Below are 21,937 nucleotides of genomic sequence, written 5' to 3' on the forward strand. Positions count from 1 at the left end.
TCCCTGAAATCGCGGAAGTTTCCTCTCAAGGTTTACAGGTATCACTTTTCCTCACTTATTGTGCTGCCACTTCCTTTCATCCACAGCACTACAAAACAAATCTTCACTCCTGTAGAACTATTAATGCTCTGTACTGCTTGTTTTTTCTATGATTCTTTTAGCTCATTCTTACTTGATTATCAGTAATCTCAAGATTAACCTTCTAACCCCCAGTCCAAGTGTTAAAGTAGATTGTTGGTGCAGGAAAAAACACTTTAAGTTTCCAAATTGTTCAGAGTTTGTATAAATAATTTCTTTAGGCCAGCAGGTAAAAGGGACCGCACTGCTAAAATAAATCATGTATGGATAAGCTGATTTTCCCTTACAGAAGCTAAGATACGAGTGGCTGAAAGGAAACCGTCAGCAAGAATAAAGCAATAGTGCCCACCTCCTACAGGAAATAGTATCCTACATATGAGGAAGTGGAATAGTTTTACATATAAAATTTTATAATATATTTTACATATAATATTTTACTAATGGTGTTTCTATCAGTGATCTTGTGATTAATAATTACTACTGCTATCAATGAAAAGATCTAACCGCAAACCTAAAAAGGTGCGACTAACACTTTAATGTGCAACTATGCTTGTAGTAAGAAATTAATATTATTACTTTGATGAAAGACCAACAAAGTGAAGGTTGTTTTCTCTAAAGAAGAAAGAAATCCTTGCAGTAATAATAAATGATGTAAATAAAAGCGTACCCTGTTTGTAATCAAATAATAGCATGTAAAATGAAATATTACATATGCCAAAGGGAGAAAAATGTGAATTAAACAACCAGATTACCATAGTCATGAGAGTGCGGTCCGTAGAGTTACTTAAAACAAACAAACAAACAAAAAAAAAAGGCCAGCTTCGGGGGAAAAAAATTACATTTTGAGAGGATCTAAGATGGGAAGAGACTACATGGGGCAGGTACAATGAGTTTGAAGGCAGCACTGAGGAGGAGCAGGCATATATTTACTGGCAACTTTAAGCCACACTTTTTAGACCACCCAGCATACAATGTATAGCTCTTAGAACAAGAGCAGCAACAGCAGACTCACCATGAGCAGCTGCTTCACAGCTTTGCTTCCTATAAGAAATCAGATATGTGGGCTTTTACACAAGGCTGTCCACTCGTGAGTTCCCATGTAGTGGCTTTTTTATGCATTCCACTGCGCCATCTCCAGGGACCAAATGTCAAAAAGGTACAAGGGGAAATCAGTGCTTGGCCTGCATGGTCCCCTCCCCTGGCACTGAAATGAGGGGGTGGGCAATGGGCTTTGCAGAGAAGAAGGGGCTGAGTGGGTGCCAATACTACTTGACCCCGCTCTGGAGCCCATTCTTGGACCCATGGGCACATTAGAAAAGGATGGGCAGTTAACTCATGCGTTCCTGGCCAGTGGAACTGATGTGGTGATTTTGCTGTTTGAGTTAATGAGCCCTGTTAATGAGTTAAGAGCTCTGCTGCAACATTTGAGTGAACCCCCACAACACACACAATGTGCAATTTAAAAGAAATGGTCTTCTATGGTGTTGTGGTGTATGTATAATACCTAAAAGGACCAGAAACACCAAAACAATAAGGGGTTTATATGCATTTAATGTACAGTTACCCTGTGCTGGAAAAAAATGTGTTTGCTTCAGAAGCATGACTAAAGTTTATCTAAATAAGCTGCTGTGAAACTCTGGGTTTAACATTTACGTTGAAATTGAGCTATCGGACACATTTATATATCATAAATAACAGATAAGCTATGCAGATTACAAATAGTTTTACTTCTAAGCCTAATAGCAATAGGAAAAAAAATGCAGAAATATATTTAATTATATCCAATATCTGCTTTTTTTTAACTTTTATTTTGTTTTTCTTGCATCAAAGCAGCTGTTCTTTACATTGTTTGGTGTGTACCTCTGTGTTGTGAGCATATTAATGCTGGATAACCACATGCCAAAGTTTTACTAATACTAACAGCCAGCAAGTTTGAATTCAAGTTACATCAGTCAATGATAACTTTGCAATGGGCACAGCACAATTTCATACTAAAACAGAAGGGGTGGTAGTCGGGAGGAGGTAAATTCTCCCTTTTAACATTTTTGTTTCTCTAGCTAGATCACGCCAAGTAATGTCAAGGGAAGGGAAAGAAAGGAGCAGCTGGGAGGATGCACAGTTGGGAAACTCATATTACTAGGAAGGGACAATAAAGCAGGAAGGAAGGGGCAGGGAGGAGTGGTAACACCAAAGGAATAAAGCAAACCTGGAAGGGACAATATTAAAGTTGTTTTTATGTGAAATGGCACGTGCACAGAGCTAAACTTCACTCGCACATTAGAGAAAAAAGCAGCATGAAGAATTCAGGGACAAGTTGCAGCAGATTCAGATATGCAGCTAGCATGCTTAAGGTAGCCATACAGTAAGCCATATGGCCGGCGGTTTTAGCCACAGCACTACTTCCTCATCCTGCTTTGTATGATTTTTGGTCCATTTTTTTCTAAATTTTGCTTTACACTGTTGTGCACTGAAAGGTTGCCATACACAGGCCGTCCTTTAGACTTATTTGGCATCTTATCTGCCAGAGTACGGACACCAACAATGGGCCTCCCCGGCCAACATGTGGCCTCAAATCGGCCAGGTTTGATTTTTCTGTCGGATCGGGAAAAGCATAAACAAGCCAACGCGGCCCCCTATCCGACAGAAAAATCAAATCTGTCCGATAGAGATCTGCCCGATCAGCACCTGTGCCCTCCATTTTAATTTGATAGTTTCGCCTTAGGCCCAAACAATCTAATTGGCACAATACGGGTTGGTGAGTGTATGGCCACCATTAAACTGAATTGCAGCCTACTGCAGCATTATCGCAGGGATTTGTGAAATGGCACTATTACCTTAAATAACACATCAAAGACACACATGGGTGCCTTTTGTTCCATCACCTCTGGTCCTGGGAAGTCACTGCAAAAGGTGGCCATATATGGGCCAATCCCTCTAGAACAACAAGGGGGGCATCTGGGCACTGAAGAACTCGGGGGTCACAAATTTAATTTTTTTTTTTATATAGAATACATTAAAAAGTTGAGCACCTCTTGTGGCCCTACACATCTTGAGCGGTCATGGTCATGGGCCATGGTTAAGTGCCCTATGAGGCACAAAATGATAAGGCCAACAAGAGATGTTAAAGGAACAGTAACACCAAAAAATGAAAGTGTATAGAAGTAACTAAAATATAATGTGTTGCTGCCCTGCACTGGTAAAAGTTGTGTGTTTACTTCAGAAAGTCTACTATAATTTATATAAATAAGCTGCTATGTAGCCATGGAGGCAGCCATTCAAAGGAGAAAAGGCACAGGCACATAGCAGATAAAACACTATTGTATTCTACAAAACTTATCTGTTATCTGCTAAGTAACCTGTGCCTTTTCTCCTTTTTTCCAGCTTGAATGGCTGCCCCCGTGGCTACACATCAGCTTATTTATATAAACCAGTGCTGTCCAACTGGCGGCCCTCGACCCCCCTGTGTGGCCCCCCACCTGTCTGGCTGCTTTGATGGTTTACCTTTGTGTAAGCTTTAAATGGCTGTAATCCCTCTGTATTGTTTAAAAATGTAATCCCCTGTGTTGTTCACACCTTTTAATCTCTGCATTGTTCACCCCCTGCAGAGTTCACACCTCAGACTCAGGCTGTAATCACCCACATTGTTCACCTCTTCACACCTCAGACATTGTATGTACTGCCTGGCCTATGCTGCCTGTGTATAGGCAGCATAGGGTAGGCAGAGTATGGCACATAGGCAGCATAGGGCAGGGAGGGTATGGCACACACAGGCAGCATAGGGCAGGCAGAGTGCTGCCTGTGTGTGCCATACTCTGCCTACCCTATGCTGCCTGTGGGAGGTGAACCTGGCAGGGGTTTGTTGTGGGAGTTTGTTAGTAGTTGGAAATAGCCATTAAATGGTCCCTAAGGTGTGTAATTATATGCTGGGGGTTGCTGTGCTATCCACAGGGGAGGAGAAGGCATATGGATTTAAGGGTGTGTCTTAATATGACATAATATAATTCTTTAACATATGAATGATGTATCATATCCCTGCAGCGACCACTGTGATAAAATGGGTGTGGTTTAAAATGGGGGAGTGGCCAACACTGGCTTCCATTAGCGGCCCTCCACCATGTATGCGAGAGAAATTCCGGCCCTCGGCACCGCAGAAGTTGGACAGCACCGATATAAACTATAGTAGTGTTACTGTAGCAAACACACCAGTTTTACCAGTGCATTATATATTTATTACTTTAAAGCTCTTTCATTTTTTAGTGTTACTGTTCTCTCTCTCTAAATATATTATATATATATATATATATATATATATATACACACACACACACACACACACACACACACACACATACACACACATACACACACATACACACACATACACACACATACACACACATACACACACATACACATTATGTATAATATTTTTTTTTTTTCTCTAATTTTGTAACCCTTGCGGAATTCTCCAGATTCAAATCTGTTATGGCCACATTAAGGTATTGCTCCAGCGGTGATCAAATAATAGATCTAACATATTAATTACTCTTTCAGGTAATTTATACTAAAGGTTGGTTGCTGCAGAATGATTTTTCCAAAATGTATCCCATCTCAAACATAAAGGCAGCATCAGAATACATTTTTTTTTAGATTGCCATAAGGTTATCAGCTGGAATGGTTTTCCATTTTGGTCAATTAACCCCTAATGCACCGGGTCTGAGTAGTCAAAAAAAAAAAAAAAAAATAAAGTATAAAATCCAGCATGAAAACTGAAGCATACTAATAAAAAAAATGTGAGGGGGGTTTCTTTTAACAAAAACCAACTTCAGATCGAATGACAACTTTAATATTATCAAGGAATTCTAATTAGTTTGGTTATAAAAACTCTGTTTGCATTTTTTTTTTTTTAATAAAATACCTCCTTTGAATGCCCCTTTGCCAATGTTGACTAACATGTGGGTGGCACGCAGAGAATGCCAGCATTACAAATGCCACACATTTTGAAATGATCATGGTTTTATTCCTGTGTAAGCTTTCAGAAGATGGTATGAGAACCTTCTGTGACAAAATTAAATGACAGATGGGTGGCTAATAAATTGAATAAGAGTAAGTCTAAAAGTGTAATGAAATGAAAGTAGAGGCTATTATCCCTATCACAACAACAAACTAGTTCCATAACCCAAATATAAAATTAATCAAAGATGGTTTTCTTGTAGAGATTACCAAGACAACCCCATCAACGAGATATTCTTAATTCAAAAACTAAATTCAATCAATCAATATTTTACCATTCTGAAAATGTGGTCACTTTGCATTTAAAAGCGGCAGAATACTCCCCTTTTTCATTACTGGTTTAATGAATAGGGGCCAAAACTGAAAGTAAAGTCAGAATATATTTCCTGGTTCTTCCAGTGGCTAAAACAAATTATCAGTACATTGAGAAACTTGCAAACACCTCCATATGCCGCCTTTGTCAGGTTTAAGGGCAGGTCATTATACAGAGCCTCGAAGTGGACCGGTAATGGGTTTAAGCTACCTCATAAGAACCAGGAAGTAGAACCCTTAGTTTTTGCCCCATCTAGTGAAAGAAATACCAAATGAACATATTAAAAACATGTCAACCCAAACATTTTTTGTGGGTTGACATGTCCTTTAATAACTGCAAATTGGAAAACAGTTTAGAACACTATCCTTTCATGAAACTTCTCCTTTAAATATTAGACATGAGAATCCCCTATAATTTGAAAAAACTCTGCAAAGTATGTGCCATTATATAGGTCATAGTACATCACCTCTTACAACACATAATGGAGATATCAGGCTACCGGTGCTTCCCATGATAACTTAATTCAGAAGTATACATGTCACACTCATCATTCATTGGCTTTCAGCACACGCTGAGGAAAATAAAATAAGAACTAAAAAAAAAAAAAAGATTCTCTACAGGTACCTACCAGGACTCTCCACTCGTTTATAATGATATGGGTTGATGCAAACCTCCTTCTGTTTGGAACCAAAAGGATATTCGCAGCACTCCAAGGGTTTCAGTTCATGGTGACTCTGTAAATCAGGCCAACGCCACACACGGCAATAAATCACATGTGGTAGGCCCTTACGGTGTGACACTTGCAGCCTGCCATCCAAGGAGCGAGGAATGGTGACACAGTTACTGGGCTGTCCAGGACAGCTCAGGGCCTTTTCCAGTTCCTCCATGGCTCCTTTTTTCTTCTTCAGCTTTTTCACCAAAGCATCCACTGCTTTCTCTGCCCACTTCTCTTCTTCATCTCCCTGTTTCCAACCAAGCAGCCTCTTCACCGCTGGGCTTGTGAAGGAGAATAAGCTTGTCACATTCATTGTGACTAGTCAACTTTATATACGACTGCTGTGAAATGGTTCCAGACCAATATTGGCAATACAGGTTAATGAAGGTATTAAGTCTTCCCAGTCACAGACAACAGGTATCCAATGCAGTAGTCACAGTCCGTGGTTCCCAGCAGCATCTAAGATGAACAAAATAAAGAGTTATGAACAGAGAAAATCCAGATGTGTCACAATCTGGCAGCTGACAGTAAACTCAACATACTGGCTGCAAACTAAGATACATTTATACTAACAGCCAACCCCCCTGTGAATGTGGCGACCTCTATGGAGAGAAGGTCAGTTTGTTCCTTGTTCTTTGTGCTATTCTTAGAGAGTTTCTCCATTATATTAATAAGCACTACACACTGCATGCTGAAAACAGTCACATGAAACAAATAAAACAATGTGCATTCCATCAAATAAGAAGAGAAAGGTCTGTTTAATGCAGGACTTCAGAGCCTAAAGTTACATACACAAAAAGGTTACAGAGTAGATTATGGTTTATAGAGTGTCTAATCATTCCTCTAAAGGAGTGCAAAGTCTATTAATTTTCACATAGAGATGTGTTTTTCTGAGGCATCCATATTTTATGAAGGGGTTGGTATAAAGAATTAAGCCGTTAATATGCCAATAGCAGATATCTTCCCTAGTTCCAACTCCCCGGTAGGATTGAGCCACTAAATACGGAAGATGCTGTGTGGAAAGATTGGTGCTCATGGAGATTTTGGACAATTTGCTGACATTTTATAGTAACCCAAGAGCATAAAATATTTTAAGCAGTTGTCTTTCTTAATACCCTAGCACACTGACTGACCCCATTTTTTATCATGTGATAGTCTATGGTTTAATTAGCAAAGGAATTCTCACAACCCAACGTATTTTAATGCACAGACAACTCTAGTGTATATTTGCATTAACACACACATGCTCTATTGTGTTCAAAATATGGAAGGTATTTTCACTAACAGTGTGACAAATAATGTAATATACAGGTATGGGACCCATTATCCAGAATGCTTGGGACCTGGGGTTTTTCTGGATAAGGGATCTTTCTATAATTTGAATTTTGAACCCTTAAGTCTACTAAAAAATAATTGAAATATTAATTAAACCTAATAGGATTGTTTTGTTTCTGATAAGGATTATATATCTTAGTTGGGACCAAATACAAGGTACTGTTTTATTATTACAGAGAAAAAGGAAATCATTTTTTAAACCATGAATTATTTTCTTATAATGGATTCTATGGAAGATGGCCCTTTCATAATTTGAAGCTTTCTGGATAACAGATACCATACCTGTACTTATGTAAATCAGCTTTATTTAGCATTATGTAAGTTCCTGTAAGTTTTTGCTACACCTAACTATACTGAAAATGAATGCACCACATGATCTTAAAGAAAACGAATGGCTGCTTAATAACTTGGCTCCAATCCTAAACCAAACCACTGGAGACCCCCAAAAAACCCTCCCATTTGCTGTATCTTATTTTGAAAAGCAGAGCTGTTGGCTGGGCTTGTGTTGCTTTAGATCCCCTCCTCTGGAATTGTGAACACATGGCCATACATGGGCATCTGAAGCCAGGTCATCATCAGCTTTAACTATGCTCACGCCTGACAGAGAAGAGGACCGTAAGCACCTCAAAATGCCAAGTGCATTGCGCTACTCTGCTTTTCAGAACAAAAGTACAACAATTGAGAACATATAGGGCAGTGATCCCCAACCAGTGGCTCAGGAGCAACATTATGCTTGCCAATCCTTTGGATATTGCTCCCAGTGGCCTCAAAGCAGGTGCTTATTTTTGAATTTCTGGTAAGGAGGCAAGTTTTCATTGCATAAAAACCCAGTAGGCTACCAGTCAACATAGAGGCTATCAAATAGCCAATTATAGCTCTCATTGGCACCTCCAGGAACTTTTTTCATGCTTGTGTTGCTCTCCAAAACTTATTCCATTTGAATGTGGCTCACGTGTATAAAAGTTTGGGGATACTGGATTTAGGGAGTCCGGTTTTGCACAGGCTTACGTATTTCATATGGCTGACAAGTATAGCAACACAGCAATAAAAACAAAAGGGTGTGTTTAAAAACCTCAACCTTAAACCACCTGTAATGGGGATTTAAGAAAAAAAACAAAAAACAAAAAAAACCTTAAGCATACAGGCCAGCAATAAAGACAACAATTACGGTGACACATGCCAAGACCATTCTAAAAATGATTAGACAGTCAACCATAGAAGCCTTTAGTTCCTTGTGCAACTTTGAAGGATTTAAGTTAGCCATACCATGGGTCTATATAAATGGCGGACTCCAGACAGAGTTTGCAACTTACCGCCACAATTCTGGGCCCAAAAGACAACCTGTTCAACTAGTTGACCTTACTGCATAACTCCTATTTTGAAAGGATTGTTGATAAGTCACCAATAAAACTCTATCAATATGACCATATTTACTCATACCTTAAAGATACACCCACACTAGAGTTACAATTCATACTGTTAATTAAAAAAGTTCTACCAACCCCAAAAGCAATAGAGATTTTACTTTATCTGCTAACAAGAAGATATTAATTCCCCACTGATTTATCAACCAAGCTACTAGGCAACAAAGATTCCTATATAATAATACATGATTCAGAACATGCTCCCAAGAGCAACTACTGGTCAAAATAATTTGAACAGGGGGTATAAATAACCCATAGTCCTTATTACCAATACATTACTGGGATCATATGGTAAATTTTAAATTGTATAAGAAATCTATAACATGTCTGCTTTCTGATAAGGCTGCATTATTTCTAGAAAAAAAAACAATTAAATACTTTTGTAATAAAGTGGGTGGGTGGAATAAGCAGCCTTTTTGGTCTTTTACATTAGCGGTCTTTCAACAATCTTAAAAAATGATGGCACTTTTCTATGGTAAGAAGGGGTTACTAAATGTTTACAATGTTACAGAAACAGTCTAAATGTGCTATATGACAGAGATTACCGAAGGTTGTATAACAAAGCCTGAGTCACAACATGATCAATGAGCCTCTACTTGAAAGCAACTGGAAATCTATTTTTACAGCAATGTAGCGACTGGAGGCTAGAAAGGTTAACTAAAAAGCACAGTCCTTTATAAAATGCAAGACATTTACTGGACTCGAGAAAAAAAAAAAATTAGAAAAGATCCCTTAGTATTTTTTTAGTCCCGAAGATCTTAAAGTGGATGTGGGGGCCTGTCAAAATGGTAATAATGGTAACTCAAGATTCATTTTTTATTTCAGTTACTCTTGGAACTACAATAGTGTTACTGTAAGGCTGATATCCTATGGAGAGATTTAGGGCAAGGGTAGACTAAGCATATATCCTCAGCACAGGGCTGAGAGAAGCGGATATATGCTTCGTTTGTCCTCTCCTTAAGTCACCCGCGATAGATCTCGCTACTGCCAGCGACTGATCTCTCCAAAATGCCTGTCTGACCAGCAACAATTTTTCTTATTTAACAATAAATGTTATATTGATAAACCAGCAAAGATTTGTTAAGATTTAATTTTGCATAATTCTCCTTTTCATAAAGTACTATACCCTTTAGTTAGTGTTTGCTGCCCCATGTTCAAAGTAACAGACATAAAAGGTATCCCACTGTCACTGCCTACACAATTCCATTGAGAGAGGGCTCACCATATCTTCCCATCAAGCACAAGGTACTGTTTTATTAGACAAAAGGCAAATGTAATGTTTCAACAGAATTTCTGTAAAAATATGTTTTACTGCTGGCTTTAAATTCAAATGTCAGGTTCCACTGACTTTCCTATCATTATATCAGTGCATTTTAATTTGTATTCAGGAAAATCCCATCTAAAAGGAATATTTCAGTTACAATCCATAACACTATGGGGCAGATTTATAATCCACTGTGGCCAGCAAATCAATGCTAGAAATTGCTAGTCAGTGAACTTGCTAGAAGTATAGGGACTTGATACAGGAAAGCTGGGCCCAATAATTAAAAGGATTCTGGCAAATAAATGGAGATTTCTTCCCAAATGATATCTCCCTTATTATTGTTATGTAGAGTGCATTCTATTGTTTACAAGCCGTACTTTAAGCCTTTTACTGCCAGCCGTTTTGGTCAAAGCGGAACTTGTATTGCCAGACAGTTTTTGAACATTTTGCACTGTTTCACTTTTGGGGCTTTTCCTCAGGGGAACTTTTAGTTTACCCAGGAAAACAATATATTGTTTTTTTCAGAACAACCTAAGCTTTCAAAATATGGTAGAATTTTTGTGTAATTCCAATTCTGTAACAAGATATAGGCTTCTAAATGTCAAAAAATGCAAAAAAAAATCTAATTTTCCATAATATAAACATACATACTAGAAACAAAAATTTTATGCACGAATATACAACTGATTTGGAAAGTCCCATGTCTCCTGAACGTGCCAATACCAAATATATCGTTTTATGGAAATTTCTCACTTGTATAGGTCAAAAACTCTCAGCAGTACACTACCAAATTTCCAAAGCACTGCTTCAGAAAGCTGCATACTTTAGATTTCAAGGATAAAAATTCCACTAACAGAAGGTTTATCCCAGAAAATTGTACATTTTTGGAAAGAACAGATTCTGGGGAATACAGAATAGGCACAACTGTCTGTCTACTCCAAACTATCAAGTCGCAATGCTTTCCTAAAGTTATTGGTTTTTAGCAAAATTAGTGATTTTTTTAAAAAATCGCTTCAAAGCTTCCAGTCTATAATATCTTATCTCCTACAGGTCATAAAGTAACCAAATAAAACACCCTAAATATGAATGCCAGGGGTCCACTGAACAGTTTGATGCCCAATATGTATAGGTTTACTTAAGTATGTGGCATGTAGGGGCCCCAATGTGAACATACCCCCATATGATCTATCATTTCTGTCATTTCAGCTCCTGCAAAATCAACACATTTACATCATTATATGTGGGATAATGCTAGTAAAAAGTATGCTCACCCCAGAAAGTCATATTTTTGGATAGTACACATTCCCCCGAATCTAAAATGGGTACCCATGTCTTTCTACTCCAAAGTACCAAGCCGCACAGCTTTTCTAAAATTAGCAATTTTGATGACATTTCCAAAAATCCCCTCAAAGCTTCCAGTTTGCAGCATCTTATCTCCCACATAGTGTTAGGTACCAACCAGCTCAGCTTTTGCACACAGAGCCCCGTCAGTGTATTATGTGCCGAAACTTCCCCTTAACTATACAGAGACCCCCACATAACCATATATTTGACAAATCCAAATCCAAATCCAACAAGGGTAAAGAGTCCTTTCTACACCAAAGTACCAATCTGCAGAGCTTTGCTAAAGTTATTGGTTTTTATAACATTTCAGAAAATCGCCTAAAAATGTTGCAATTTGCCGCATTTATCTCACACAATGCTGATTAGCTAAGTGGTAGTGAAAAAGAAATCAGAAAGGAGCGAATTCTACAGCGCAGGGACCTCCTTCATACGGTGTCTCACACCACATGGCATATAATCTCTGTGTATTTATACTTATTTATTGTATTTATTATAATGCTTGTCCTCCCTGTGTGTAATTGTGTATATTGTAAGATTATAAAGCACTGCGTATCTTTGTAGCACTTAATAAATAAGGTTATATATACATAGTACACTCACCAGTTAATTCTATTTGTTGCTGGTGAAATGGACAAATTTAAATTACAGGATTTAAATTACAGGAGCTCCAGTTATTCAATCTTCACTAGTGATGCAACTTAAAAATCTGATATTCCAAGTTCTTAAAAAAAAAAAAAAAAAAAAAAAGCAAGCTACTTTGTACTTGAAATTTGAATTAAATTGCAAAGAAAATGTTCTAAAAAATAAATTGTGCCCAAGAAAAAACAAAAAATAATTATTTTAAAGGTTTACCCAATTGCGCTGAATAAACCATTGCCTTATCTTTTTCCACCTCACCTGCAAAGGCTGCTCCTAACGCCACATGCTACAGAGGGGAGGAAGTGCTTGTTTAACATGACACAAAAGAAAGACATTCTTTATCCTTCCCAGCGGAGTGGCTCAACAATTGAGAGTGTGGTGTGAGACCGAGTGTTGCTCCACAAAAGGATACAGCTTGGAAAGATGTTTCCTTTGATGCCTGTGAGCAGTATGGATGCCTTTCCGTTGCAGAGGGCCCTGATTAAATTATGCAATTACAACTGAGCAGGCAGAGCTATATTTAGATGCTATCCTGCTTTTGTACTTCTCTATACACACACACACCCATACAGATGTGCATTTTGGTCATAAAAACACCACCTGTTTTCCATGGATGGTTCAAAAAGTCAGGGGAGGGGAATGAATATAGGAGCGGCAGCATGGGTGGTTCTTTCCATGGTATTATGGAGGAGCCAGTGTAGTTTGGGACTCTTTCCTGCTTCATTTGGGTGTAGGATTGCTCAGATTATAAGATGAAAATGTGCAGAGTGTAATACAGTTGCAGGAAAGACACAAGGGCAGATATGCTGCTAGGATTTCTTAGGTTTGTAAAAGATGCTGATGGCACAGACTACATAGGTGGGGCATGGAAAGGGACACTAATCGGTATTTCCTCTAATGAAGAAATCACTACTTAAACAAAAACCTTTTAGATAACCCACTTGCATGATGAGCTACCAACAGAAGAAGCATTGCCAGGGGTGGGTAGCTGGGTGGGGTTGGGTAACAGGAGACCCTTTCAGGAAAAAGTTGATGGGGGGGGGGGGGAGGTAGGGAAAACCAAGCGACCAACATACACACAGCAAACTAATAATTCTAGTAATTCAGTGTTGTATACTAGAAACAAAGGGAGACAAACATGGCATTCTGGGTTAGGTGGAGCAATAGAGAATAGAAGTGTTTCCACTGGTAGAAAGTTGCCCTTACATATACAAATAACATTGTACCAAGCAAGTTTCATATGATTATTGGCATGTATATGGCAGCCTACCAATCATAATGATATTATATCATTATCATCATCATATGATGATGCACCATGTGAGCCAGTTCATTGGCAGATGAATCAGAGGGGAGTTGCAGCTAAGTTTGGGTTTGTTTGGATGTGTATCGGAGGTATATTAAAAAAAAAAAAACCACAACACACACAGGGAAGTATCTAAACTTAAAAGAACAGTAACACCAAAAAAATAAATTGAAGTACACTACACTATTGCTCTGCACTGGTACAACTAGTGTTTTTGCCTCAGAAAGAGTACTAAGATTTGCCGAAATCGCCTGCGCAGCGTGTGCCATCCCACCGGCGACTTACACTTTCGCCGGTGGGATGGCAATTCGGGGAGATTAGTTGCCCGCGAACAGGGAGATTTGTCACGGGCGACTAATCTCCCCGTGTGCCAGAGCCCTAAAGGCATTCTTTTTAAGTACTTACTGCATATCTAAATTCCCAGATCCCTGCTTGCTTCTCTGAGATATGGTGCTGGCAGCCTACAGCAGTGTGAAGACTACAGTGACATCACTAAAATCTCTCTTCCCTTCCTGTAGGTGCCAGTGGCAGCCTTCCTATTGTCTGAGCATGTGTGTAACTTGATCCTGTCTCCTGTTCTGAGCTACACATGCCCACCAGCCAATCAGAAGCGGATCTGGTAGAGGGGTGGGGGGGGAGGGAATAAAACACATGTGCAGTATGAAGCAAGGAGGGCAAGGAAGGGAGAATACCTTTTTAGAGAACAATAGACAATAGACAAGGACTGTCTAAACAATAGAAGGACTGTTGGGCAGTATGTTTTTTAAATTTTGACTTGCATTCTCCTTTAAGCAGGAATCCAAAACCTTTTTTACGTGCAAGCAACACTCAGATGCAAAAAGTGTTGTTGAACCATACAAACAAAAAAAGTTCTTTGGGGATGCCAAATAAGGGTTGTTAGGTAGCCCCATACAGACTTCTTGCCTGCAGGAGGCTCTGCTTGGAATAACTGTCTGTGCTTGCAAAACTTGCCTCCAAACTAGATATTTAAAAATGGGCACCTACATTAAGGCCACTGAGAGCAACATGTTGCTTACTGGCTGGGGTATCACCAAGCTAGATTATCAACCCATGTGACTCCTGCTATTACAATTACAGTCATGTATAGTCAGATCAGAGTAATTGATTAGGGAAAAGCAAGAGGTGACCACAGGTTTCTAGAATTCTTACACACTCCAGAATTATAGGGTGGGTGGAATAGGCAAATAGAAGGAATGTAGGGAAAAAGAAAATGAGTATTGAAGGAAAAAGAATTGGAAAACAGGATGTCATGGAACTATTAGTATCCTATTAATATTAATAGCCTTATATATTACAACAGGAGGTTTATTGTTCTTGCATAAACATTTACATGTACATGTAAGGAAAACCGTTAGATTCATAATACATGGGTAGAGGTATTTACATTATGGCAGGAATATCTAGACTGACTTTGCCACATTTATTGTCTAATATTTGACCAAGCCTAATAACTAAAGCTGCCCTTACACATAGATTTTTAAAAGATCTTTTCATTTTTGTAGGACCAAGCTCATCTTGACATGACCGTTTAAAAGTACAATTTGTCCATCAACCAAAACAACCATTTCTGTCAAGATGAAAAATCACTAGATATGCGATTTTTTGGTGCCCAGTAATCTCACAATAGTTTGAAGGATGAAATTAAGAGTCATAAGAGAGAAAAATCTGAATGTGTACAGCCACCTTAAAGGAAAAAAGAATAGTGACAGAACACTGTACATTGTTGCCTATGCTAAATCTCCTCCAGTGTGGGGAACAAAATGCTTGTGTGTGGCACTAACTCTGAATCTCTGCCGTTCAAACAATATTGTTTGATAAACAAGACGTGCTGTGTGATATCACACATCTGACCCTAATTGGCCTTCAGGATGGGCCCTCTTATTAACTGCACTAAGGTATTTGTAGGTGTATAAAATAATGAAGATTGAGGTTACAATTAAACCGACAATAGCAAGTGAGAATACATGATGAGCTGCTATGGCTAGGTTTAATTGAATGTTATTTGAAATGGGAAAGTAGGTCTATTTATTTTCTCCTGCACTGTTTGCAATCATCCCTGGACAGAAAAGAGTAGACTGAAACAAGTACCAACACAGTGCAGACAAGCAATAATCCTTGTTCATGACACCAACTGCAGCCATCAGTGATGGAAACCATTACTGCTGAACTAGAAGCAACAATACAAAAAGATATTTCACCCCAACTGTCTAGCTATGACAATATAAAATCAGAGCATATGCTGGAAAAAATAACACTGCCATAACTCTTAAGTATTCAAAGCTTGCTACTGGTAAGAAAGACAAGGCAAAATTACCTAGCAAGGGAATGGATTTACCAAACCAGCTGATTTCATATAATTTTGCTAAGCAAAAGCAGCTGAAATGGTTAAGAACAGACAAAAGTGATTTATTGCAGGATGTCCTGTACACGGCATGAGCAGTACAGCAAGCAGCATGACTTAATAGCCTTATTGTGCATGAAACAGCTATCAGCAGTCAGCCTTCAGCCTTGCACATGAACCAGTTTAATGGAAATCAAAGATGACAATCTGCAGACTATCACAAGAAGGCATCCATCCTCCTGCTTCCAAACATACATATCAACTAAGCACAAGTGGGGTTCTCACTAAACAATATTACACACACAAAAAACATCATTAAGTCACCCTGTGCCAATAGACAGGGTGTGAGCAATAATTACAAATGTTTGGAAATATACTAAAGACAAGCAGTCAACGCATTATGTAGAATATAATTTGATGCAGATAAAAAGGTCTTAAAATATCTGTGGAGCGCCACAAGCTGCATATAGTAGTAGAAAGCATTCTCCAGACTTAAGGGTTTTTCTTTTTTTTTTTCAAAACATCAATTTAATATCCAAGTGTATTTTGATAAAGGTATATTTCAGTAATTGTCTATTACATGTGAGCTTTCATGAACGCTTCCAAAAACTCAGCATTGAGCAGTTAGCCCTTCCTGTCGCCTCTGTGGGCTTACTAACAGGGTTAATGACTTTGCTGAAGACAGGATACTGTGAGTTGGAGCCAACTCATAGGGGCAGATTTATCAAAACACGAGTTTGAATCCAGAATGGAAAAAATTCGGATTGGAAACAAAAATTTCTGAAGATCGCGGTTCCGTACATGAGATCCCACCGGAGATTTACATTCTCGACGGTGGGATTGCATTTCGGGGAGATTAGTCACCCGCAACAAGGGAGATTTGTCACGGGCGACTAATCTCCCCGTCTGTCATGGCCCTAAGGGTGAAGACACACAGAGCTACTAGTAGCAGCTACTTTTTCACAGCTACTAAATGCCAGAATATCCCGACATACAAAATACTGAGAGTTGCCTCTGCTAAAACACACAGACAATTATCAGTAAATGATCAGCATTGTCTCATTTAGTAGCCGTGACAAGTAGCTGCTACTAGTTTGCTCTGTGTGTCTTCACCCTTAAGGGCTCTGGCACACGTGGAGATTAGTTGCTCGCGACTGCGCAGGCGATTTCAGAAAATCGGCAAAAATGCCTCGCAAGGCAACTTCGGCAATTTGCCGAGATCACCTGTGCAGCGTGTGCCATCCCACCAGCCACTTACATTTTCGCCAGTGGGATGGTAGTTTGGGGAGATTAGTCGCCCGTGACAAGGGAGATTTGTCGCGGGCGACTAATCTCCCCGTGTGCCAGAGCCCTAATAGGCAAAAGCAAAACTTAGGTCAAGATAGCATTGCAGGATGACATATTTACCCACAAACTCATGATGAAACAAAAACACATGGCACTTCAGCCCAGTAAAATGCAGCAGCATATAAATGATGCCATGCCTACAAACAGATTCTATAAAGAAATCTGCTTTCACAGTGTTTAATCATAATTACAGTACAGGTATGGGAACTGGAGTTTTCTTTCCATAATTTGGATCTCCATACTTTAAGTCTGCAAAATAAAATCAGTTTGACACTATTTCAACTCAATAGGATTGCTTTGCCTTAAATAAGGATTACTTTTATCTTAGTTAGGGTACAGGTATGAGACCCCATTATCCAGAATACTCAGGACTTGGTGTTTTCTGGATACGGGATCTTTCCTATCTTTTCTACTAAAAGATTATTTAAACATCAGATAAACCCTATAGGCTAGTTTTGCTTCCAATAAGGATTAATCTTGGTTGGGATCAAGTACAAGAAACGGTTTTATTATTACAGGGAAAAGAAAATCATTTTTTAAAATTAAAATTATTTGCTTATAAGGGAGTCAATGGGAGATAGCCTTTCAGTAATTCAGAACTTTCTGGACAATGGGACCAGATAAGGGATCCCATACCTGTACAGTTTTATTACTACTTAGAAAAAGGGATTTATCTATAACATTTTATTTATTTGATTAAAACTAAGTCTATGAGATGGCCTTTCCATAATTAGGAGCTTTCTGGATAACGGATCCTATACCTGTAGTAGCAAGCACACACAGAACACTATTGAAGGATGACCCCTTGTCGCCCTTATGTATCATTTTGCACCACATCTGTGTTGTAAATCAATCTGAAATCCTGAGCAGCCTAAAAACCCGGTAATGATGCTTTCTCCCGGTCCCCAGAGGCTCTCCATTAGATACAGTTTACATTATTTATAAGAGATGGATGAGCCCTCCATTAGCTGGGTAAGACTACACAGATGGAGCCCTTTTTAACCACAAACTGGAAGCAACAGCATGGGTTAAATTTACAGCGACCACACAAGAAAAATCTTTTATGGATGCGAGACGTCTAGGTTTATTTTTATCAAGAACATGCAAGTTCATAAACTTTATGTCCCACCTCATGTCTGACATATGTATCACTAGAAGGCTAAAACAAGTGAAAACCCAGCTTTTTTTCCCTTTTTACAGAATAATTTCATTTTTACTCACAATATAATATATATATATATATATATATATATATATATATATATATATATATATATATATATATATATATATATATATATATATATATATATATACACACATACACATACACACACAGCAAAAACAGCCTCATGCACAAGCAAGATTGGTGTGAAACAAACCTGCTTTACATGGTTAAAAGGAATGATGCAGACATTTAGCTTAAACAATGGCACTGAATAAACAGGCAGTTTCTTTTTATACTCCTAAGCAGGGTGTTTGTCACAGCCAATCACCAAACAAGTAGCTTTTTTTAAAAGATAAATGCATATCCCTTGCTGGGTAAAGCTTGGCAAGGAACAAACCAGAATGCCAGTCAACCAAACCTATTAAAAATATATTTTACACATTTTTCGCAGAAGTAAACCACATAATGCCACCTTTTGTAACAAAAGATTACAAGAGAATGAGATTATTATTATCACATATCCAGTGTGCTGCAATAATATTCTTAGGGGGAGATTTATTAAGACACGAACGCTCTGAGCGTATTTTCGCTGATTTTTTTGCGCTTGCGTGACTTTTTCGTACACCCATGCGAAAAATTCAGAAAGGTTCTGCTACGGTTTACAATTGTTTGGTACGAAAATTTTGCGACTTTCGGGTCGCCAATACAATATTATCGTGACTAAAGGTGGCCATACACGAGGCGATTTCGCTCGTTGTGCGATGAACGATTATATCGACAAACGATCGTATGGCGATCGAGTTCCCATACGATATGCCATCCACGGGCAACGATAATTCGGGAAAGATTTTGTCGCATCATTATCGTAAAATACCTACGATCGTACATCTACGTACGATCGATGTCGTTGCTGGCAATCGTGACATGCGCAGAGAACAATCGTTGAAAGACAAATGTCTGACACTCACACCAACTGGCAGATTTTATCGTTAAACGACCAAAATTTTTAAACCTGGCCGATCGATTTTGGGGACGATAATGTCGGCTCGTTTAGTGGGCCGACGATCGTTCGTACACCACCAACTATACGATAACTTAACGATAGCATCGGATCGTTCGGGAATCGGTCGTTTGTAAGTAAAAAATCGGTCCGTGTATGGCCACCTTAATACGATTTTTTCATAAGCATTTTCGTGATATTTGCGATCTTCAGAAATTATCTTATCCAATCCGAATTTTTCCCATTCAGGATTCGAACTTGTGTTTTAATGAATCTGCCCCTTAGTGTTAATATATGTATATGTAATGCCCTGTAACAGTCCCAAAAGAATGGGTTAAAATAATAAAGCTTAGCGGGAAACAAAAAAAATCTAGTGTCTGCTTCCTATTAGATCAAATTGTTTGGGCTCAAACAAATGGAGCAGCAACATTTAGCTATGTGTATGGTCAGCTGTACAATATTCATCTGTTAAATCCACAGGCCAGTTTGCTGCACAGAGATTTGTAAAGGCCACAGACAACCAGGCACTAAAACCAATGTTTCATACCCTGTGCTTTCCAAGGTGTGATCAACACACCATATATGTGCTATGAACCTGAGAATGCCTGAGGGATTACGGGCAGTGCCAAGAATAGAATAACTATACCCAGCACACTAACACAACCTGTTATTAATGTATATGCATTGAACATAGGAAGGCACTATCTTCAGCATGTCCAGAGGGAAATAAACAGTTGGCTAATCTAGAAAATACCCTCTCTCATATTTCTTAACCTGAATGCACCTTTCTCAATGTTTAATGGGGGGGGGGGGGGGAGAATAACCTAGCACGTAAGGTCCATGCATTGTAAAGTTATTTAGCAGGTACCTGCAACCCTAAGGGGTAACAGTACAACTGATGAGGTTTCAACGTGGGGATTCCTGTGCCCACCAACATAAAGTATATTTGGGAGCTTTGTTACCCAGAGGGAGCAAGATTTAATATGAGCGAGTGCACCCTCTGAGCAACCACGCTAAGTCTTTAGTTGTTGCTCCCAATGGGTAGCCAAGGAGCAGAACCATGATAAGAAAGAGTTAATTGACAATTTTACCTTAAGATCTAACTGTACAAAGAAGGAATTTAACATCTAAAAAGTAAGTATTAGCCGCTCAGTTGCAATTAATTTACCAAATTTTCAGCAAACACATACTCAAAATATAATATATTATTACCAACAATGAACACTCCTGGTGCAGTCTAGGAAAATGCAAACTTGCATAGGTTGCCAGCCTCCATAACACACATGAAGCAACAAAGTCTGGCGTCTCCCAAACTGCAGTGCTTCCCATTAAAAAACAAACAAAAAATACAAGCAAAAATACTATTAAAGTAGTAAAGTATTAAAGTTATGTCTTAGATATGTTCTTAGCAGGAAAAGAACTATTACTTGATGTTGGCGGGCACTTTCACTGCCTATCAAAACCGGTGTACATGTCTTTAGCTATCAGGGCTGTAGAGTCAGAAGTCATTTTGGTACCTAGAGTCAGCGTTGGTTCCATAAACTGAGGAGTCTGAGTTGAAAGATTTATGTACAGACCCCAGGCCTACCAGGGCTGTGGAGTTGGAATTGTGGCATCTGAAGCAATTTTTATACCTGGATTCGGTGGTGCCATAAACTGAGACGTTGGAGGATTTATTTATCTTTTAATTATGGTAGGACCACGCTTATCCTAAAACGATCATTTAGAAATACGACTTGTCCATGAACAACGATCATTTCAAGTCATAACGTCTAGTTGAAGCTAGGAAAACTACCTGCTTGGCCCTCTAAACAATTAGGCAACAGCAAATTTCATTGCTAACCAATTTGACCAATGTCAGATGAAAAATTGGTAGATGTGTGATCGTTTGGTGTCCACTAACCTTATGATGATTTGATGGATTTGTTGGATCGCACTGAAATTGGTGGTTAAGAAGAGAAATATCTAAATGTGTATGGTCACTTAAACTTGTTCGGTTAATCTTTGTCCTATGGGGTAAAAATTTAGTTTGTGTTGAGGTCTCAACCATCTATTTAAGAAGGATAGTGCAGAGTTAGGGCACCAAACATAAAAAGTATACACCAGTTGTAATGTGAACCTCTTATAGGATGATGAGAGAGACCCGGGATTACTAGAAAGCAATAGGAGTACACCCTCATAAAGCTGGCTATGGTCCGGACTTTTTCTGTTGTATCTTAAATCAACCTCCCAAATGATGGAGGCAGACTATACATAAACGAACATCTGTCTAGAAGAATACTCAGGGCTTCTCTTTTGGAAGGGAAATTGTTGGTCACTTACAAGGCATGAGAAGAGGAGCACAAAGGAGGGTGAGAGCCACTTGTTGCTAATGAAGGCACCAGTGACATGAACACATGCGCTCTCCAAGGAACCTCCAGAGACTTCCCACATGTTGCACTGTAGTGCTATTGTTATCAGGCAGGAAGCCAATTCCCTCCAGTGTCTCACAAGACACATCCCTGGCTGCACCCTCACACTGCTGCTGCTACTCTAGGTGTGTGCCATTTGTATTACACCGCAACAGCAAGAAACATTCACACCTTCTAGCATAACCATACCCTGACAGGCAAAGTATATCCAGTTAATT

General features: G+C 38.9%; 1 protein-coding gene across 1 annotated transcript in view; it reads right to left on the minus strand.

Moving 5' to 3' along the window:
- The window catches only part of smad1 (SMAD family member 1), a 43,888-nt gene that overhangs the window by 20,652 nt on the left and 1,299 nt on the right, over positions 1-21,937 (minus strand). Inside the window, 1 exon segment of the mRNA NM_001007480.1 lies at positions 6,033-6,578. Within this exon segment, the coding sequence (NP_001007481.1) occupies positions 6,033-6,432 (400 nt within the window). The 5' untranslated portion in view covers positions 6,433-6,578.

Source organism: Xenopus tropicalis, chromosome 1 (assembly GCF_000004195.4).
Source record: "Xenopus tropicalis strain Nigerian chromosome 1, UCB_Xtro_10.0, whole genome shotgun sequence".
Lineage (NCBI taxonomy): Eukaryota > Metazoa > Chordata > Amphibia > Anura > Pipidae > Xenopus > Xenopus tropicalis.